The sequence below is a fragment of the Dipodomys ordii genome, unplaced genomic scaffold, assembly GCF_000151885.1.
Source record: "Dipodomys ordii isolate 6190 unplaced genomic scaffold, Dord_2.0 Scaffold298, whole genome shotgun sequence".
Classification (NCBI taxonomy): domain Eukaryota; kingdom Metazoa; phylum Chordata; class Mammalia; order Rodentia; family Heteromyidae; genus Dipodomys; species Dipodomys ordii.
This window is the reverse complement of record NW_012267514.1, coordinates 507,518-525,987: the sequence shown is the minus strand read 5'-3', so window position 1 is coordinate 525,987 and position 18,470 is coordinate 507,518. Positions and strand designations below refer to the sequence as shown.

Genomic DNA, 18,470 nt, shown 5'->3' with positions numbered 1-18,470 from the left:
TCGTGTGTGTGTGTGTGTGTGTGCGTGCGTGTGTGTGTGTGTGTGATTGTTGTTGGTGGTGGTGGTCTTGAAGCTTGAGCTCAGAACCTTGGAGCTGTCTCTGAGCTCTTTTTGCTCAAGGCTAATACTCTACCAGTTTGAGCCACAGCTCCACTTCCAGTTTTCTGGTGCTTAATTGAGGACTAGAGTCTCACAGACTTTCCTGCCAGGCTGGCTTTGAACCATGATCCTCAGATCTCAGCCTCCGACTAATTAGGATTACAGGCATGAGACACCAGTGCCTGAAAAGAATCATAATTTTTGAGGTAGAATATTATTTGGAAAGTCTTAAACATATTCTGCATGAAAGTCTCTCTTTCATATAAAAATTAAGTTGAAAAAGACTGTGTATGAACAGAAACATGATATCTCTTTCAATCATATATTTAAATAAAACATTAACAAAAATGGTGGACTGAATTAAATTATGTAAGCTCATTGCATATTAACTTTGGTTTTAAAGTCATTTATAGTATATAGTTTTTGAGTAATAATAATTGCCATCAAGTAATTGGTTTATATGGAGAAGATATAAATAATACAGATGGGGCAAGAAAACAAGAAGATTGACTTATACATTCTATGATCAAATGATTGATAACTAGGCTGATTCTATATCTAGCCTAATATTAATATAGTTGTAAGAAATATGAGTATACTGGAATATCTAGTGTGTGTTGATTTATGTTCCTTCTAATATATGCCCCCAAAGAGCAAAGAGTACAATTAATGAATGGGCAAATAAGTTATTAAATGCCATCTTGAAAGTGAACATATGAGTGGGAAATGAGTTATTTGGGTAGGAAACTTGTTCACCTTTAATTATGGACAATCCAGTGCCATCTTGTTTCTACATGAACATGTTTCAAACAATGATTTCTGTCATGCTCTTTGTCTTAGTCTATCTGAGCTGGTATAACAGAATGCTATAGACCAGTTGGATTGTAAGCAACAGCATCAGGAAAATAAATAAATATTTTTCACAGCTCTAGAGACTACAATCCCAAATCCCAGTGATGACAGATTCAGTATCTGGTGGGAGACTAAATTCCTTTTCACAGGGCCCCTGATATTTAGTCCATACATAACAGATAGAGCAGGGGAGAGCTCTTGGCCTGTGTCACATGGTCAGCAATTCCACCCTCAAAGGCTCTGTTTCTGTGAATTTGTCATCTTCATCCTAAATTACCATCATGTTGAAGGTTCAGATCTCAATGTATGGCACAATATGCCATAGTAGTTTCCCTGAGGTACAATTTAGAAAGATTAGGCATGGATTGAAAAGAAAGTGTTTAATCAGAATGTCACAGAGTCTTTTATCAAAGACAATAATGGTTCATAGATGTTTTCCACTGGATGCCTTCTTCTGATATGAGCTCATGACCCATGAAAGCAGTGTTTCTTGGATTTTACTTGTATTCAAAGTATTGTGGAAGAGGGATATTTGACACTGATAGCCGGATGCCCAAAGATAACACATGGGCTTTCAGTTTCTTTAATTGTAATGCATATGACCTGGCTGTTTCTCAAGAAGCAGAGCTATTTCTTAAGCCACCAGAAAAATCCAAGCAGAAATCATTGAAAGAGGCAAACATTAAACACACACACACACACACGTGTACTCTTTAATTTTAATAAAATTGATATCTATTTCTTTGATGATTTATTAATGAATGTCCATGCTATCTACTCTGTTAGTAGTGCTAATGTATGGATGAGCATGTGTGTGTGTGAATAAGTGTATATGTGTTTGTGTGCATGTAGAGCATACCATACCCGCAGTTTGTGTTTACTAGCACCTAAAAACAATAAAAATATTTATATTTTGTCTTATTACATTTTGTCTTATTATTTTATTATTTTTTACTACTTTTGGTCCAGATATTATACCAGTGGCTTGTCTTAGCGTTGAAATTTATGAAAAGAAAATGAAAGAAAACATAATTTTCTTACTGGAGTTACTGATGTGAAGCAAATGCTAACATTTTAAATAACAATTTAACTGGATGACTGAAAATAATAAGACTATTTCACCAGAACTGAACACCTGGAGAGAGAAAGACACTTTCCTGGAAGAATGGTTAAGCATTTCATCAAACAGCAGTAGTTTATCAGAATCTTTTAAATTCTTAACCCGATTTGCTTTATATATAGGAACCTATCTACTTCGAGAATTTGATACTTGTCACACATCTGACTAAAGTACATTCCTCTCTCAAATATGTGTCTCTTGGTTCTGAAAATTCACACTCTATCCCAAACAGCCTTTCTTTAGCATGCTGGAGTTGGATGTTGTGACCTGGTAAATATGCTGCAGTCTTTGTGTTTCAGTAGTGTTTTGAGGCTCATTTTGAAGTATGTAAGTAGTCACTTAAAGCCTATGATTTTTCACTATAACAAAAATTTCATTAAGAAATTGATCACTGAATTTATCAATTAAATCAATGAATCCAAAAACATTCACCAAATTTTATCATGACTGAAATTAAATGAAAGAATAAATAAAAATTTGGATCAATGTAGATCAGGAAAAATTTGCATATTGAAGGACTAACATATATTAATAAAACATAATGTGGCATGACACATTTGAAGATCAGAAATATTTTCTTGTAATTTGACTAGTAAAAATACTCATTAAATCAAACAACAAGGTGCAATTATTTCTTATAAGTTGTGCTAAATAATTTTAAAAAACAACAACTACTAGAAGAATGAGTACCAGTAACACAATGATTTAGATTTTATTCTTTAGTTTTTCAAGAGCCTGTTTCACATCCTTGTTCCTTAGGCTATATATGAGGGGATTCAGCATGGGAATCACAAGGGTGTAAAACAGAGACGTCATTTTGTCTTGGTCCAGGGAATAGGAAGAACTCGGCCGGAAATACATGAACAGCATGGTCCCCTGGAAAATGGCCACAGCAGTTATGTGTGAGGTGCAGGTGGAGAAAGCTTTGAACCTGCCCTCAGCAGAGCGGATCTTGATCACTGATAAGATGATGTAACAGTAAGAGATGAGGACTCCTGAGATGGTGCTCAGTTCAATGAAACCAAAAATTGTGAAGATTGCTAATTCATTGATGCGTGTGTCAGAGCAAGAGATCAGCAGGAGAGGAGGCACATCACAGAAGAAATGATTGATCTCATTGGACCCACAGAAACATAATCGGAATGTCAGTGAAGTATGTATCAAAGCATCTGTTATTCCCACCAAGTAAACTGCAGCCAGGAGCTGTGAACACACCTTGCTGGACATGTCCACAGCATAGAGCAGGGGGTTACTGATGGCCTTGTACCGGTCAAAAGCCATCACTGCCAACAGTAGGCACTCTGCATCAGCAAAGATGCAGAAGATGAAGAACTGCAGAGCACAGCCAACAAAGGGAATTGGTTTATTCTTGGTGAGCAGGTCCACCAGCATCTTGGGCCCTATAGCTGTGGAATAGCAGAGATCACAAAAAGAGAGATGGCTGAGGAAAACATACATAGGTGTGTGAAAGTGGGAGTCCATATGGATTAAAGTGACCATTCCGAGATTTGTAATAACGATGATGAGATATACCAGTAGAAATGTAGCAAATAGAGCCACTTTCATTGCAGGATTACTGGTAATTCCCAAGAGAAGGAATTCAGTTGTTGAGGAGCAATTTCCAATGTCCATTCTTTATGGTTCTTTGCAGAAACCCACTGTCCGGAAAGGAACAGGAAAGTCACAGATTAGGTATTGATACTTTTGCATATTTAAATTTAATCATGTAAGAGAAAATGTATACATTATTTTATTCACTCTCAAAATATACCCTAAGTATATGTCATTAAGGGGCATTATCATTGTTTTGTTACAAATGAGAACTACATGCCTGATGTATTTTGATCAACCTTGTTTCTAAATTATATGGCTAGATAGATAGGTATATATATGCAGAAATGCAGGCATATATATATGCAATATATATATAATATATATATAGCAGAAATTCCTTTCCTACTCACATTCACTCATTCTCAGTATGTTTGTATAAACAAAACCTGCTTCAAAATCCAAAGTGATGAGACACAAATACTAAAGTTAAAGAGAAAAAGCCAAAAATGTAGTAATGAAACTTTCATACTCTTCAAGAAGTTTCATATTTATTACACTCATTTTGATGTTTCATGGATTTTAACACTGAGAATAACATTGCACTTAACTCAATAAACTTTATTCTACTATTTATGGGGTTAGAATTTATAGAAAAATCAAGCATGTCTTATTGATATATTAATTCCTGCCACACTGGTTTTCTAGTACATTTATAACCTCTCTGTATAACTCATCCAATTCCAGTGGAGAGATTTCCCACAAAAATCAAGTCATAGGAAGAAGTGGGTTATAACAAATATTCTTGTATATCATTGGATTTTTAGTTTATATTAAGCTAAGGAATCAAACAACAGATATTTTGGAGAAGTTTATTTGTGTGTGTCTAGTGTTTCTATTTGCATTTTTGCGCATATTTCAGACAATATCGAGGTTTGTCCATTTGTTTTATGAAAATTAGAAGCCATTTTTAACTGTTAGTTCTCCTAGATCTAAATACACTATGCGACCATATGAACCTGAGTTTACATTTATTAAATATTGTGTTAACTACAATATTTAAATGTTAATAGAACAAATTTAAATTTACTTCTACCATATCACTTACAGGAAGGAATAGGAGAAGCACTAGTTCTCCTAGGCACAGGCCTAAATTTTTCAATAGAGACCCAGAATCATAACAAATCAAAAAAAGACTGGACAAATGGGATTGCATGAAGCTACAGAGCTTCTGCATGGCAAAGGACATAACTAGCAAGATTAATACAAAGATCTTCACTAGTCATACAATGAACAAGGGCCTCATATCTAAAATATACCTGGAACTCAAAAATTAAATCCCCCAACAACAAATCCTCAAAGAAATAACTGTCCGATAAACAAGTGGGCTAAAGACTGATAGAGAAACTTCTCTGAAGAGGAAATAAGAATGACCAATAGACATATGAATAAATGCTCAACCTCTCTAGCCATAAAAGAAATGCAAATCAAGACAACATTAATGTTCCACCTCATCCCAGTTAGAATGGCTATAATGAAGAAAACTAATAACAACAGATGCTGGAGTGGATGTGGCCAGAAGGGAACCCTACTTCACTGTTGGTGGGAGTGTAAACTTGTTCAGCCACTTTGGAGAGCAGTATGGAGTTTCCTCAAAAGACTCCACATACAGCTCCCCTATGATCCAGCAATCCCACTTTTGGGCATTTACCCAAATGATCACAAACAAAACCATACTAAAGCTACCAGTACAACTATGTTTATTGTAGCATTATTTACCATAGCTAAGATGTAGAACCAAATCAGATGCCCCTCCGTAGATCAATGAATCAAGAAAATGTGATATATATATATATATATATATATACACACAAACATACACACACACACACACACACATACACAATGGAATTCTATTCCTCCATCAGAAAGAATGACATTGCCCATTTGTTAAGAACTGGAAAGTCTTGGAAAAAATTATATTAAGTGAAGTAAACCAGGTCCAAAGAAACATATGTCCTATAGTTTCCCTTATTTGCAATTACTAGTATATGTCTGGGACAATCAGAAAAGTTCAAAAGCTATGTACATATGACCAGATAAGATGATGCTAAGTGAACTGAACCCCAAGATAGGGACACAAGTGGGTTTTTTCCTTGCTTGCTATTGTTCCTAATATTTATAATGTACCATGTGTTTTTTTTTGCATTGGGATTTTTTAAAAAATCATTTATTTATAAATCCTCAATAAACTATAAAGATAATCAACCTTGATGCACAAAAAATTTGTGAGTCAAATTTAAAGTTACTAAATTGCAGAGTGTTTAAGTTGGCAAGAAGAATGAAAATCACTCATTTACACACTACTTAACATCTGATTCCTCATTGTTCCAATAAAATAGTTTTATTTTTCATGTCCATTTGATTAAAGGATTTGAGAAACCTACCTGAGATGAGTTCTTTCTGTTTTTATCTCTGGTACCTGAACAATATTTAAATCATATTTTATTTTCTCCTTGTGACTCTTGGGATTTATAGCTCTGAGAAGTCTGCCTTCACTGTTTTGTGTTATTCATCTATAATTAATTAGATTCCTGTCTCAGAATTTTCCTTCGAGAGTACTGTAGCAATTATCTAAAGGCTGGAATTTTAGTTCTTTACCCTTGTGATACTATCTGCCATTCCTATTACATCAAAAAGACCAGAGATGTGGCTCAATTTTTTTTCTGTAAATGTAAAATGACTCATATATTTCAAATTGTTCTCAATACTGTTACAAGTTTTCATGATAGTAGAGTTATAATTTTTAGAAGTACAGAGTTGCACCTTGGAAAATCATAAAAATACTCTACATTAAAACTCTCTTTAACATAAAAATTAGATTAAAGGAGAGGGTATATTACCTAGAGTCAAACATGACATCTCTTTCATTCATATATTTAGAAGAGACAGTAGCAAGTACAATGTACAGAGTTAGATTACATAAAGTGTATTACTTACATCCTCTACATGTCAAAATATTACTTGGTAACATCTATTATTACCCCAAAACTATACTACCAGTCACTTTAAAACCAAAATTAATAATGTAGATCACTTTACATAATTTAATGCTGTAAATAATACAAACAGAGGAAGAAATTGTGAAGATTTAATTATACACTCTAGGATAATATGATTGATTGCTACCTAAGCTAATTATATACACCGACTATTATGAATAGTGCTGTAATAAAAATGAGTGTTCTGAGATATCTTGTGTGAGTGACTTTGTATTTTTCTAAGTTCCTTCCTCAAAGCAAATAATTTAATTTTCAATATGTTCCATGTTAAATGTGAATTTATGAGTGGAAGATAAGGCAATTGGGTGGAAAATTTGCTCTCGTGAAATGTTGGACAATCCAGTCATGGCCAGTCCTCCTTTGTTTCCATGTTAACAGGTTTCAGTCAATGCATTCTTGTGTTCCTTGTCTTAGTCTGGCAGAGCAGTTACAACAAAATGCTATAGATCAATTCGCATATAAGCAATAGTGACAAGAAAATGTTTTTCACAGTTCTAGAGACTACAGTCCCAAATCCCAGACAGATTCAATACAGTCCCAAATTCCAGACAGATTCAGTATCTGGTGGGAGCCTAAATTCCTGTACATAGGGCATGCTGATATTCTGTGGACCTGTTTTATATGGAGATTAATTAAATTTTCAAAAGTTCTTCTCTTGTAAATTTTTTACCTCCCTAGACTCTTATATCCTAACATACCATCATGTTCAAGGTAAGGACCTCAAAATATAGCACAAGATATCACAATGATGGTTCTAAGGTACAGTTTAGGAAGACTGGATGTTAATTGAGGAAATTGTATGTAGTTTGAATCTTACAGAACTTTTTATCTAGAGCCAGAAATCATAGATATTTTCATCTGGTATCTTTTTCTGGCATGACCACAAGTACTTGAAAGAGTGATGTTCAGAAGTTGCTTGTATTTGAAAATTTTGTAGAAGAGAATATTTAACACTGGCCCCCAGAAAACCTGAGTAACCAACTGACTTTTAGTTTCTATCATTGTAATGCATAAAACATAGCTGCTTCCATGTTTTCTCCAGAAGCTGAATTATCACTTAAGCTAGCAGAGAAATTCAAACAGAAAAAAATGACAGTAAGAAATATCTAAGATATACACAGAAATACATACTCCTTAAAATTAATGAAATTGATTTCTATGTCTTTGATGATCCATTACTGAGTGTCCATTCTATCTGCTATTAGTAATGTTAGTGTAGTGTATAGAGGGGCATGCATATGCGAATATGTTGTATGTGTGTTCAAATCATGTATGTATAAAGAACATACAATCCCCTCAGCCCATTTTTATTAGTACCTGAAAAACATTAAAGTCATTATGTTAAGGGCACTGTATTCTGATGGACTATTTTGTGGTCAAGTTTTATAACAATATTTTGGATCTTCACTGAAATTATAAGAAGTAATTTTTAAAAAATCTTAATTATTCTCTTATTGGAGATATTGATGTAAAACATTAGGGTGACAATAAATAATGATTTAAGTGGGTGATGGTGAACTATTTCACCAGGACTGAGACAAAAATTTATGAGAGAAAAAAGAAAATTTTCAGGAGGAAGTGATGGTCAAGCTTGTCATACACAGAAGAACCTTTTAAATCGTTCTTTAGACCTGAACCTGATTTCCTATATACAGACCTGTCTACTTAAAGAATTTGTTTGTTATGTATCTCCCTAATATCCAATGCTTCCTCTAATATAATATATGCAGAGGCCTTCCTTTGGCACATTGTAATTGACTATCATTCCCTGGAATATATTTTACAGTCTTTATTATTTTTCAACAATGCATTTTAAATTATTTAAGGAATCATAGCCTAATATGTCTCATTGAAACATAAATGTCAGTAGGAAATAAATCACTGAAATTTCAGGGAATATAAATCAAAAGTGTTGGAAAACACTCCCTAATTTTTTACCTCCCTAATTTTTCTGTCTTATGGTAATTTTTTATTGTGAAAATACTGCACAGAGGGGTTACAATTACATGGCAAGATAATGAGTACATTTCTTATCAAGCATTGTAGCCTCCTCCTTTGTTTCCCCTACCCATCCCTTCCCAACCTCCCCCAGCTCCCCCCCAGTCCTCCCCTCCCAACAAAGTTGTAAAGTTCGTTTTTCGACAAAAGGACTTGTACATCTCATTGTTGCAATGGATCCTCCTGTATCCCTAGCTAAACGATTTGTTTTTTGCCTTCCCCTCCACAAATTATACCAACATCAAATACAGTGAAAGCAGGGGTTATACCGTGGGGGAGGGACATACAAAGCAACAAATAAATCATCTTATAAATGTGTTAGAAACAATCGCATGATAGAAAAAAGAAAACATCTGAGTACATATCTTAGGGTTCATTTCCCTAACATCAACTTATCTGACCTTTGCTCCTTGTCTCAGACATATACTAGTTATTGCAAATAAGGGAAACCTTGAGACCTATGTTTCTTTGGCTTATTTCACTTAATATATTTTTTCCAAGTCTTTCCTTTTCTTACCAATTGGGCAATGTCATTCTTTCTGATGGAGGCATAGAATTCCATTGTGTATATATGCCACGTTTTCTTGATCCATTCATCTACTGAGGGGCATCTGGGTTGGTTCCGTATCTTAGCTATGGTAAATAATGCTGCAATAAACATAGTTGTGGTGGTAGCTTTAGTGTGGTCTTGTTTGTAAGCATTTGGGTAAATGCCCAAAAGTGGGATTGCTGTACCTCCCTAATTTTTTTTATCATAGCTAAAATTAAATAAAAGAATAAACAAATAAAATGTATATAATTAAATCATGAAAATTTTACAAAATGAAGGAACAAATATATTAAAACAAATTCAATCACGAGGCATGGCATGTTTGAAAATCTGCAATATATTCTTATAATTTCATCTAGTACAATTACATATTTTGTGAAATCAAAATATGAGGTAAAAGTGTATTTCTCTTTTATTGTTAGTATAAATGTGAGATATGGAAAGCTTAGAGTTACATGAGTCAGGTAATGACTACAACTCTTTGGACAATGTCCCCCCTTCCATTCTCTCCCAGCTGTTTTCCCTCTTGTACTCACTGCCAAGCTGACTAGCTCATTTTCAACATAGTGTCCAGTGAGTAATACTGCTATATTTGTTGATACTTGTCCCTCCATGTCTGTGCCCTCCCTTATCATCCCAAAAACAGAATTGAAGGAACAAAAGAAATAAAAAGAAAAGAAAGGAAAAGAGTAACAGCAACAAAGAAAACCTATTTCTATTTCCTGGAGATCATTTTCATAATTATTTTATATGATCAGAGGCACATAGGTACTTTGCCTTGTGCTCTCTCCCTAAAAGAATCTTTAATGGTGTCACTGCATGTTAGTGGATAGAGTCCAAGTACATTTTAGGTCTAGCTTAGTTACATAAAAGAAAACATAGCCATTTGTCTGTCTGAGCTTGATGTACCTCAATCGACATGATTTATAACTATATTTTGTATATATCATGCAATATAATTTTACACTAAAAACAACCACTAGATGAATGTGTACCAGTAAACACAATACAATTATTTAGAGGCACATTTTATTCTTTAGTTTGTCAAGAGCCTGTTTCACATCTTTGTTCCTTAGGCTATATATGAGAGGGTTCAGCATGGGAATCACAAGGGTGTAAAACAAAGACGTCATTTTGTCTTGGTCCAGGGAATAGGAAGAACTCGGCCGGAAATACATGAACAGCATAGTCCCCTGGAAAATGGCCACTGCGGTTAAGTGTGAGGCACAGGTGGAGAAAGCTTTGAACCTTCCCTCAGCAGAGCGGATCTTGATCACTGATAAGATGATGTAACAGTAAGAGATAAGGACTCCTGAGATGGTGCTCAGTTCAATGAAACCGAAAATTGTGAAGATTGCTAATTCATTGATGCGTGTGTCAGAGCAAGAGATCAGCAGGAGAGGAGGCACATCACAGAAGAAATGATTAATCTCATTGGACCCACAGAAACATAAGCGGAATGTCAATGTAGTATGCACCAAAGCATCTGTTATTCCCACCAGGTAAACTGCAGTCAGGAGCTGGGAGCTCACCTTGCTGGACATGTCCACGGCATAGAGCAGGGGGTTACTGATGGCCTTGTACCGGTCAAAGGCCGTCACTGCCAGCAGCATGCACTCTGCATCAGTAAAGATGCAGAAGATGAGGAACTGCAGGACACAGCCTGCAAAGGGAACTGATTTACCACTCTTGGTGAGCAGGTCCACCAGCATCTTGGGCCCTACAGCTGTAGAATAGCAGAGATCAGAGAAAGAGAGGTGGCTGAGGAAAATGTACATAGGTGTGTGAAGCTGGGAGTCCATCCTGATTAAGGTGATCATGCCAAGGTTTGCCATGAAACTGATGAGATACAAAACAAGGAATGTAGCAAATAGAACCACTTTCATTGCAGGGTTATTGGTAATTCCCAAGAGAAGGAATTCAGATGTTGAGGAGCAATTTCCAGTGATCATTCTCCTTTGTTCTTTTCAAACACTGTCACAAAAGGATCAGGAAAGTGAAAAATTAAGTATTAATGCCTCTCTGTATTTAAGCTTGTGCATATAAGCTTAATTGTATATACTATTCACTCTCTGAAAATAGGCCAAGGATATATCCCTACTTAAAGGAGCATTATTGTTAAAAATTAAAACCAAATGACTAATGTATTTTGATCAAACTTTTTCCTAAATTTACAAATAAACGTATATTTATATGTATATGTACACATGTATATTTGTTTATATATATAAATATTTCTGAAACTGCTTACCTTAGTCACTCTCATTTATTCTCAAGTAGAATATCTGAGTAAACTAAACATGTGTTGATACCCAAAATATTGTATCAGAAATTCCAAAGTTAAAGGCAAAAGTAAATATAATCCTTAAACTTGCACATTATTGACACACAGTAACATTGCATATAGTTTAATAATAGAAAATTATTCTACTATTGTTTTAGTATTTAAAATTTATTGACAAAACAAACAAGTCTTATTTGATTTCTTATATCATTCTGTCACTTGTTTTATAGCACATTTACAATCTCTTTGTATAACTCATTCAATTCCAATGGACAAATTTCTTTAAGAAATTAAACCCATGTCATAGAAAAGAAAACTAGGCTATTACAATGATTCTTATTTAAAATTGGCCTTTTACTTGACTTTTTTCTTAAGCTAAGGTAACAACCAGCAGATATTGAGGGGAGATCTATCTTCTGTTCCTTATGTTTCTGTTTGGGTTTATGTGCACATATAGGACACTATAGATGTTTGCTCATTTGTTTTACTAAAATTAGGAGGGAATCTGTATTTTGTCCTTTTTCCTAGACTTAAAAACTGAATTTAACTTATATGATCTACTATTTGAATATATTTGTCTTTGCATTTTGTTAGCTATACTCATTTAAATGCAAATAGAACACATTTAAATTTACTTTCACAATATCATATGCAAAGTGATTTTAAAATCTTCATTAAAATCTTAAGTTAATTAATCCTGACCAACACTAAAAAATGTTATCAGCTAATCTCACACAAGTGTAACAAGAAAATATTACTGGCTAATAAATTGCAGACATTTTAATTTAGCATGTAGGTTCAAAATCATTAATTTACACATTATTCAATCTTATTCCTTATTATACCAATTAAAATAAAATTTTATTTTCTATGACTATTTAATCAAAAGGTATTCAGAAACTTACCTGAGAAGTAAAAGTCTTTCTGGTCTTATTCCTGGTCTGTGAATGACATGGAAATCACATTTTATTTGCTCCTGGTTACTCTTGGGATTTACATCTTTGAAAACTGCCTTTACTGTTTTGTGTTATTCAACTATGATTAATTAGATTTCTGGTTAAGAATTTTCCTTTGAGGATACTGCTTCAATTTCAGTAAAGGTTGAAATTTTAATTCTTTATCCTTGTGTTACTTGCCTACTTTGCAATACTGGTATTCCAATTTTGTTCATCAGACCATAAATATGGTTTAATCTTTTGCATAAATATGAAATGATTCATGTATTTCATATTTATCCAAATATTGTGAGGGGTTTTCAGACAGAAGATTCAAAATTTTTAGATATAGTGTGTTGTTACTTGGGAAGTAATAAAAATATTCTGCATTAAAAATTCAAAAAATTAGGGGCTGGGAAGGTGGCTCAGTGGTAGAGCGCTTGCCCTGCATGCATGAGGCCCTGGGTTCAATTCCTCAGCACCACATAAGCAAAAAGAAAAAAGCCGAAAGTGGTGTTGTGGCTCAAGTGGTAGAGAGCTAGCCTTGAGCTGAAGAGCTGAGGGACAGCGCCCAGGCCCAGAGTTCAAGCCCACGACTGGACCCCCCCAAAAAAATTCAAATAATTAGATTGAAGAAAACTGTTTTACATAATCAAACATGACAACACTTTAATTCAATATCTGGTGGGAATCTAAATTTATTTTCCTAGCCATCCTGATATTCAGTCTGTATATAATTAAGAGGGTCAGGGACAGCTCTGGACCTGTTTCATGTTGGCAGTAATTCAATTCTCAAAGGTTCTAGTCTTGTGAATTTCCATCTCCTTCAGTTCTTCTCCTATAATATATCAGCAGGTTGAAGTGTAGGATCTTAGTATATGGTACAGGAGGTATACCAGTTTTACTAAGGTATACTTCAGAAAAATTGAACATTAATTGAGAAGACAGTATGTAGTTAGAATCTTTCTGATCCTTTTATCTAGCACAAGAATCGAGAGCTGTTTTCGATATGATGTCTTCTTCTGACCTGACCACATAATTCTTGAAAACAGTGATGCTTGGATTTTACTTGTATTCAAAAACAAGATATTTGACACAGACAGCCAGATATCCTAGTGGCTTTTTGTCTCTGTAACTATAACTCCTAAAACATGGCTGATTCCATGTTTTCTCAAGAAGTGACATCATTACTCAAGCCATCTGCCAAATTCAAGCAGAAAAAAACGACACAAGCAAATATCAAAGATGTGTACTCTTAAAGTTTAATGAAATTGATGTGTAGGTCTTTGACAATCCATTACCAAATATTCATTTTATCTACTTTGTAAGAAGTGTTAGTGTATGGAGGCATGTGTGAGTGTATCAGTGCATGTCTGTGAGTGTGCTTGTGTAGAATGTACAATGCCCTCGGTTAACTTTGCTTTTACAAGCATCTGACAAACACTTAAAATAATTATATGAGTGGGCATTGCACTTTTTGTGGTCCAGACTTTACACACATATTTTGGATTAGCATTAAAATTTATCAACAATAACAACAAAAACCCCGCAAGCACAATAATTACCTTATTGGAGATACCGATGCAAAACAACAGGGTACATTTATTTATGTATTTATTTATTATTGCAACGGTGATATTCAGAGGAATTACAGTTACATAAGTAGTGTGTAAATTTATTTTCAAGCAGTGTTACACCCACCCTCGTTTTCTCCCACTTTCCCTCCTCCAACCCAATCACCTTCCCCCCAAGTTGGAAAGTTCATTTCCAAAATGGTGTTTAGTGGGTATAGCAGTGGAGTTGGCTCACCCTTTGTCCCATAGTTTCTGTGCTTCTCCTTCCCTTCCCCAAATCAAATAAGCTTATATACAAGGCAAAAGGTACAGATATCAGAGACAGTCACCATGGAGAGTAAACCAGAGGAGAAAAAAGAAAGAACTGTTAATAGTACATTAAAAATAAAACAAAACAACCATAAAAAACCCACTCCTGTATCTATATCATGGAGATCATTTCAATTAGCATCAGCATCATTAACACACACACACACACACACACACACACACACACACACACACACACACACTGGAATTCTATGCTTTCATCAGAAAGAATGACACCACCCCATTCATAAGGTAATACAAAAACTTGGGAAAAATCCTATTCAGTGAAATAAGCCGGACCCAAAGAAAGATAGGCTCCATGGTTTCTCTCATTTGTTATCATTAGTATATGACTAGAATAATCTTAGCCGAGGTTCCCAGTGGCCCAATAGCTATGTACATATGACCATATAAAATGATGCTCATCAAAATGAACTCCAGAATATGGAAACAAGGTTAACTTTAAATAATGATTGGGTATCTGTGAACAATTACAAGACTATTTCATCAGTGGAAATGTCCTGGAGGTAGTATTGTTCAAGCATGTCATCACACAGAAGTATTTCTTCAGAATCTTTTAAAGTATTCTTTAGATCTTACCCTGATTTGCTTTATAAATATACAGACCTGTTTACTGCAATAATTTTCAATTTGCTGTGCACCGCCTAAAATCTAATCTTCTCTCAGACATGCATCCTTTGCTTATGAGAATCTATATCCATAAAAACTATTCTTTGGTCCACTAGAATCAGATCTTATTCCTTGGTACATATTCTGCAATTTTTTTTTATTTCAACAAGGTTTTGAGGCTCATTTGAATTATTTAAGTAGCCACTTAAAGCCAATTGATTTAACTAGAACATAAATGTCAGCAGGAAATTTTCATGGACTATGAAGCAAAAATATTAGAACATACTCACTAAATTTTGTCATAATTGGAATTAAAAGAAAAATACAAATAAATGAAACTTTGACATAACTATATCAGGAAAATGTTCACACTGAAGGAATAAATATATTAATATAAATGACATGTGTGCAATATTTTCTTAGTTTGTCTAGTACAAATGCACATTTTATTAAATCTAACTATGAGTTACAACTGTATTTCTTATGTCTTTCAATGTAATATTAGAAAAACAACACCACTAGAAGAATGTATACTTATATACATAACATAATGATTTAACAGCACATTTTATTTTTCAGTTTTTCTAGGGCTTGTTTCACGTCCTTGTTCCTTAGGCTATATATGAGAGGGTTCAGCATAGGAATCACAAGGGTGTAAAACAGAGACGTCATTTTGTCTTGGTCCAAGGAGTAGGAAGAACTCGGCCGGAAATACATGAAGAGCATGGTCCCCTGGAAAATGGCCAGTGCGGTTAAGTGTGAAGCGCAGGTGGAGAAAGCTTTGAACCTGCCCTCAGCAGAGCGGATCTTGATCACTGATGAGATGATGTAACAGTAAGAGATGAAGACTCCTGAGATGGTACTCAGTTCAATAAACCCAAAAATTGTGAATAAAACCAATTCATTAACTCGAATGTCAGAACAGGAAAGGAGAAATAGTGGAGGCATATCACAGAAGAAATGGTTAATTTCATTAGGACCACAGAAACATAATTTGAATGTCAATGTGGTGTGTATCAATGAATCTGTCAGCCCCACCAGATAAACTGCACCCACAAGCAGGGTGCACACTTTGCTGGACATGTTCACGGTATAGAGCAAGGGGTTGCTGATGGCCTTGTACCGGTCAAAGGCCATCACTGCCAGAAGTAGACACTCAGCATCTGCAAAGATGCAGAAGGTAAAAAATTGCAGAGCACAGCCAAGGAAAGGAATTGATTTCCTTTGAGCTAATAAGTCAACAAGCATCTTGGGACCAATGGCCGTGGAGTAGCAGAGGTCACAGAAAGAGAGGTGACTGAGGAAGAAGTACATGGGTGTGTGAAGCTGCAAGTCCACTCGGATCAAAATGATCATTCCAAGATTTGCCAGAAGATTTATGATATAGACCAGTAGAAACATGGTGAAAAGCATAACTTCCACGTCACGGTTATTAGTAATTCCTAATAAAGTGAATTCATTTAAGGAAGAGCAATTTCCTCTGTCCATTCTTCTCTATTGTAGAAACAATCAAAAGAGGGTCTGCTCATATTTAATTGTGCACATCAATGAAGAAATCTGTGAAGTAAAACATAATTTGTTTCTATAATTTTCTTTCCCTCCTGAGAGAAATATACATTTTTGTCAAGCTTCAAAGCCATTGTATTCTCACAAGAATAAAATAATAATAACATAAAGCAAAAACTGAGATGGTACATAAGATTTTTTAAATGATATATATGTAGTTGATAATTACATACATATGTAATTATATTATTATATATTATTATATAACACTTCAGGTAGCATTCTATATCTTTAGTTTCTCTTTTTCCTCAAAATGATATGGATGAAACTTGAATTCTAGAGATAATAATCTGTGATAAAGCATTAAAATTTACTAGGCTTAGAATACCTATCAGGAAAGAAAAATAGTCTTATCAATATGAGCACACAACTGACTGAAGAAAATTTGTACTATTACTCTACTTTCTTATACTATGTAGTTTTCAATATATGATGCGTTATGAGAGTTTTATTATATTTTTCCATTTTATTATATTTTTACTTTTTTTATCTTCCTTAGGTAGCTATACGAAGGAGTTGCCATTCAACAGAGCAGTTTCTGAACTCAGTGCCTCTGGATAGATGTCACCTCTTTTAACATTCTCACTCATCTATGCATCCCATCCCCACTGCTTCCTTGACTTTTCCTAATTTTTAGTTATGCATTGACTGTTTTTGCTATTTAGCACAGCTATGTATGTATACAGTGCATCTTGATCTGTATCATCCCTTCAACATCTTCACCTGCCTTCTGCCCAACCCTTCCCTTATTTTTCTCAGTTCTGAGGCATTCTTGCCTGCATTCTACACATTTTTCAGTTCATTTTTCTAACCCCATTCTCTTGAGCTCCACCTCCCACCCCCTTTGAAAGTACCCATTTTCTAGTACTCCTTTTGTAAAGGTTTTGTCTTAATCTTTCTAAAGAATTATATTGCTAGTGTTCTCCATAGATTCTAGTATAACTCAGTTAATTCATTTATAACCACTTGGTTCTCATACAATGTACTAAATTCCAGATTTATAGTAACTTCCTAGTTTCCAATAATGAGGGAAACCATGAAACCTTTGTTTCTCTGGGTCTGATTTACTTCACTTAACATAATCCTGTACAAGTCTTTCCATTTCCTTAGGAATGGTTCAATGTGATTCTTTCTCTGTTTGATTAGAATTCATTGTGCATGTATATTGCATTTTATTGATCCATTCACTCATTGAGATTCATCTGGGTTGATATTATGTTTTGACTATGGTAAATAATTCTGCAGTGAACATGGCTGTGGTGGTGGCTTTAGTGTATCTTTGTTCGTGCTCTGTTGGATAAATGCCCAGAAGTAGAATTACTGGGTCACAGGGGAGTTCTATGTTTAGCTTTTTTAAGGAACCCTCCCATACTGCTTTCCAGATTGGCTGAACAAGTTTACATTCCCACCAACAGTGCAGTAGTGTTCCCTTTTGGCCACATACCCACCAGCATTTGTTCTTGTTAATGGCCATTCTAACTAGGGTGAGGTAGAATCTCAATGATAGTCCCCTAACAAACTGAACTAAGACAAAATAGGAAAGCCACTCAAATAAAGTTAGAGATGAAGAAGGAAATATCTCCACAGATTCAAGCAAAATTCAGAATATTATAAGGGAACAATTATGAGAATCTGGCAGAAATGGATAAATTCTTTTTTCCCCGTTAAGAATTAACGACAGGATAATTCAGAGAAACAGTAAGATAGAAACTGAAAATCCATTTTCAAAATAATATGATTGTTGAAATGGACAAAACAATCAATGAATGTGTATATGATGAAAGTACTTTATATACATGAATATAAATAGAAAAATAAAACCTGTTCAAATTGTTTTAATAAGAGGGCAAAGAACAGAGGATGGGTTGATTTTGATCTAGGTACTTTGTATGCGCCTGTGTTTGGGTACAGATGTATTCCCCCATGCACAACTAACAAAG

General features: G+C 34.6%; 3 protein-coding genes across 3 annotated transcripts; all 3 read right to left on the bottom strand.

Annotated features, from left to right (window-relative positions):
* Window positions 1–2,776: 2,776 nt before the first annotated feature.
* LOC106001444 (olfactory receptor 5W2-like) lies at window positions 2,777–3,703 on the bottom strand. The gene has a single exon (XM_013036536.1). It carries the CDS (start codon window positions 3,701–3,703, stop codon window positions 2,777–2,779), a length of 927 nt encoding a protein of 308 aa, XP_012891990.1.
* A 6,545-nt stretch (window positions 3,704–10,248) lies between these two features.
* Window positions 10,249–11,184, bottom strand: LOC106001448 (olfactory receptor 5W2-like). The gene has a single exon (XM_013036540.1). The coding sequence runs from the start codon at window positions 11,182–11,184 to the stop codon at window positions 10,249–10,251; it is 936 nt and encodes a 311-aa protein (XP_012891994.1).
* A 4,335-nt stretch (window positions 11,185–15,519) lies between these two features.
* LOC106001447 (olfactory receptor 5W2-like) lies at window positions 15,520–16,452 on the bottom strand. Its single transcript, XM_013036539.1, has one exon. The coding sequence runs from the start codon at window positions 16,450–16,452 to the stop codon at window positions 15,520–15,522; it is 933 nt and encodes a 310-aa protein (XP_012891993.1).
* Window positions 16,453–18,470: the final 2,018 nt, after the last annotated feature.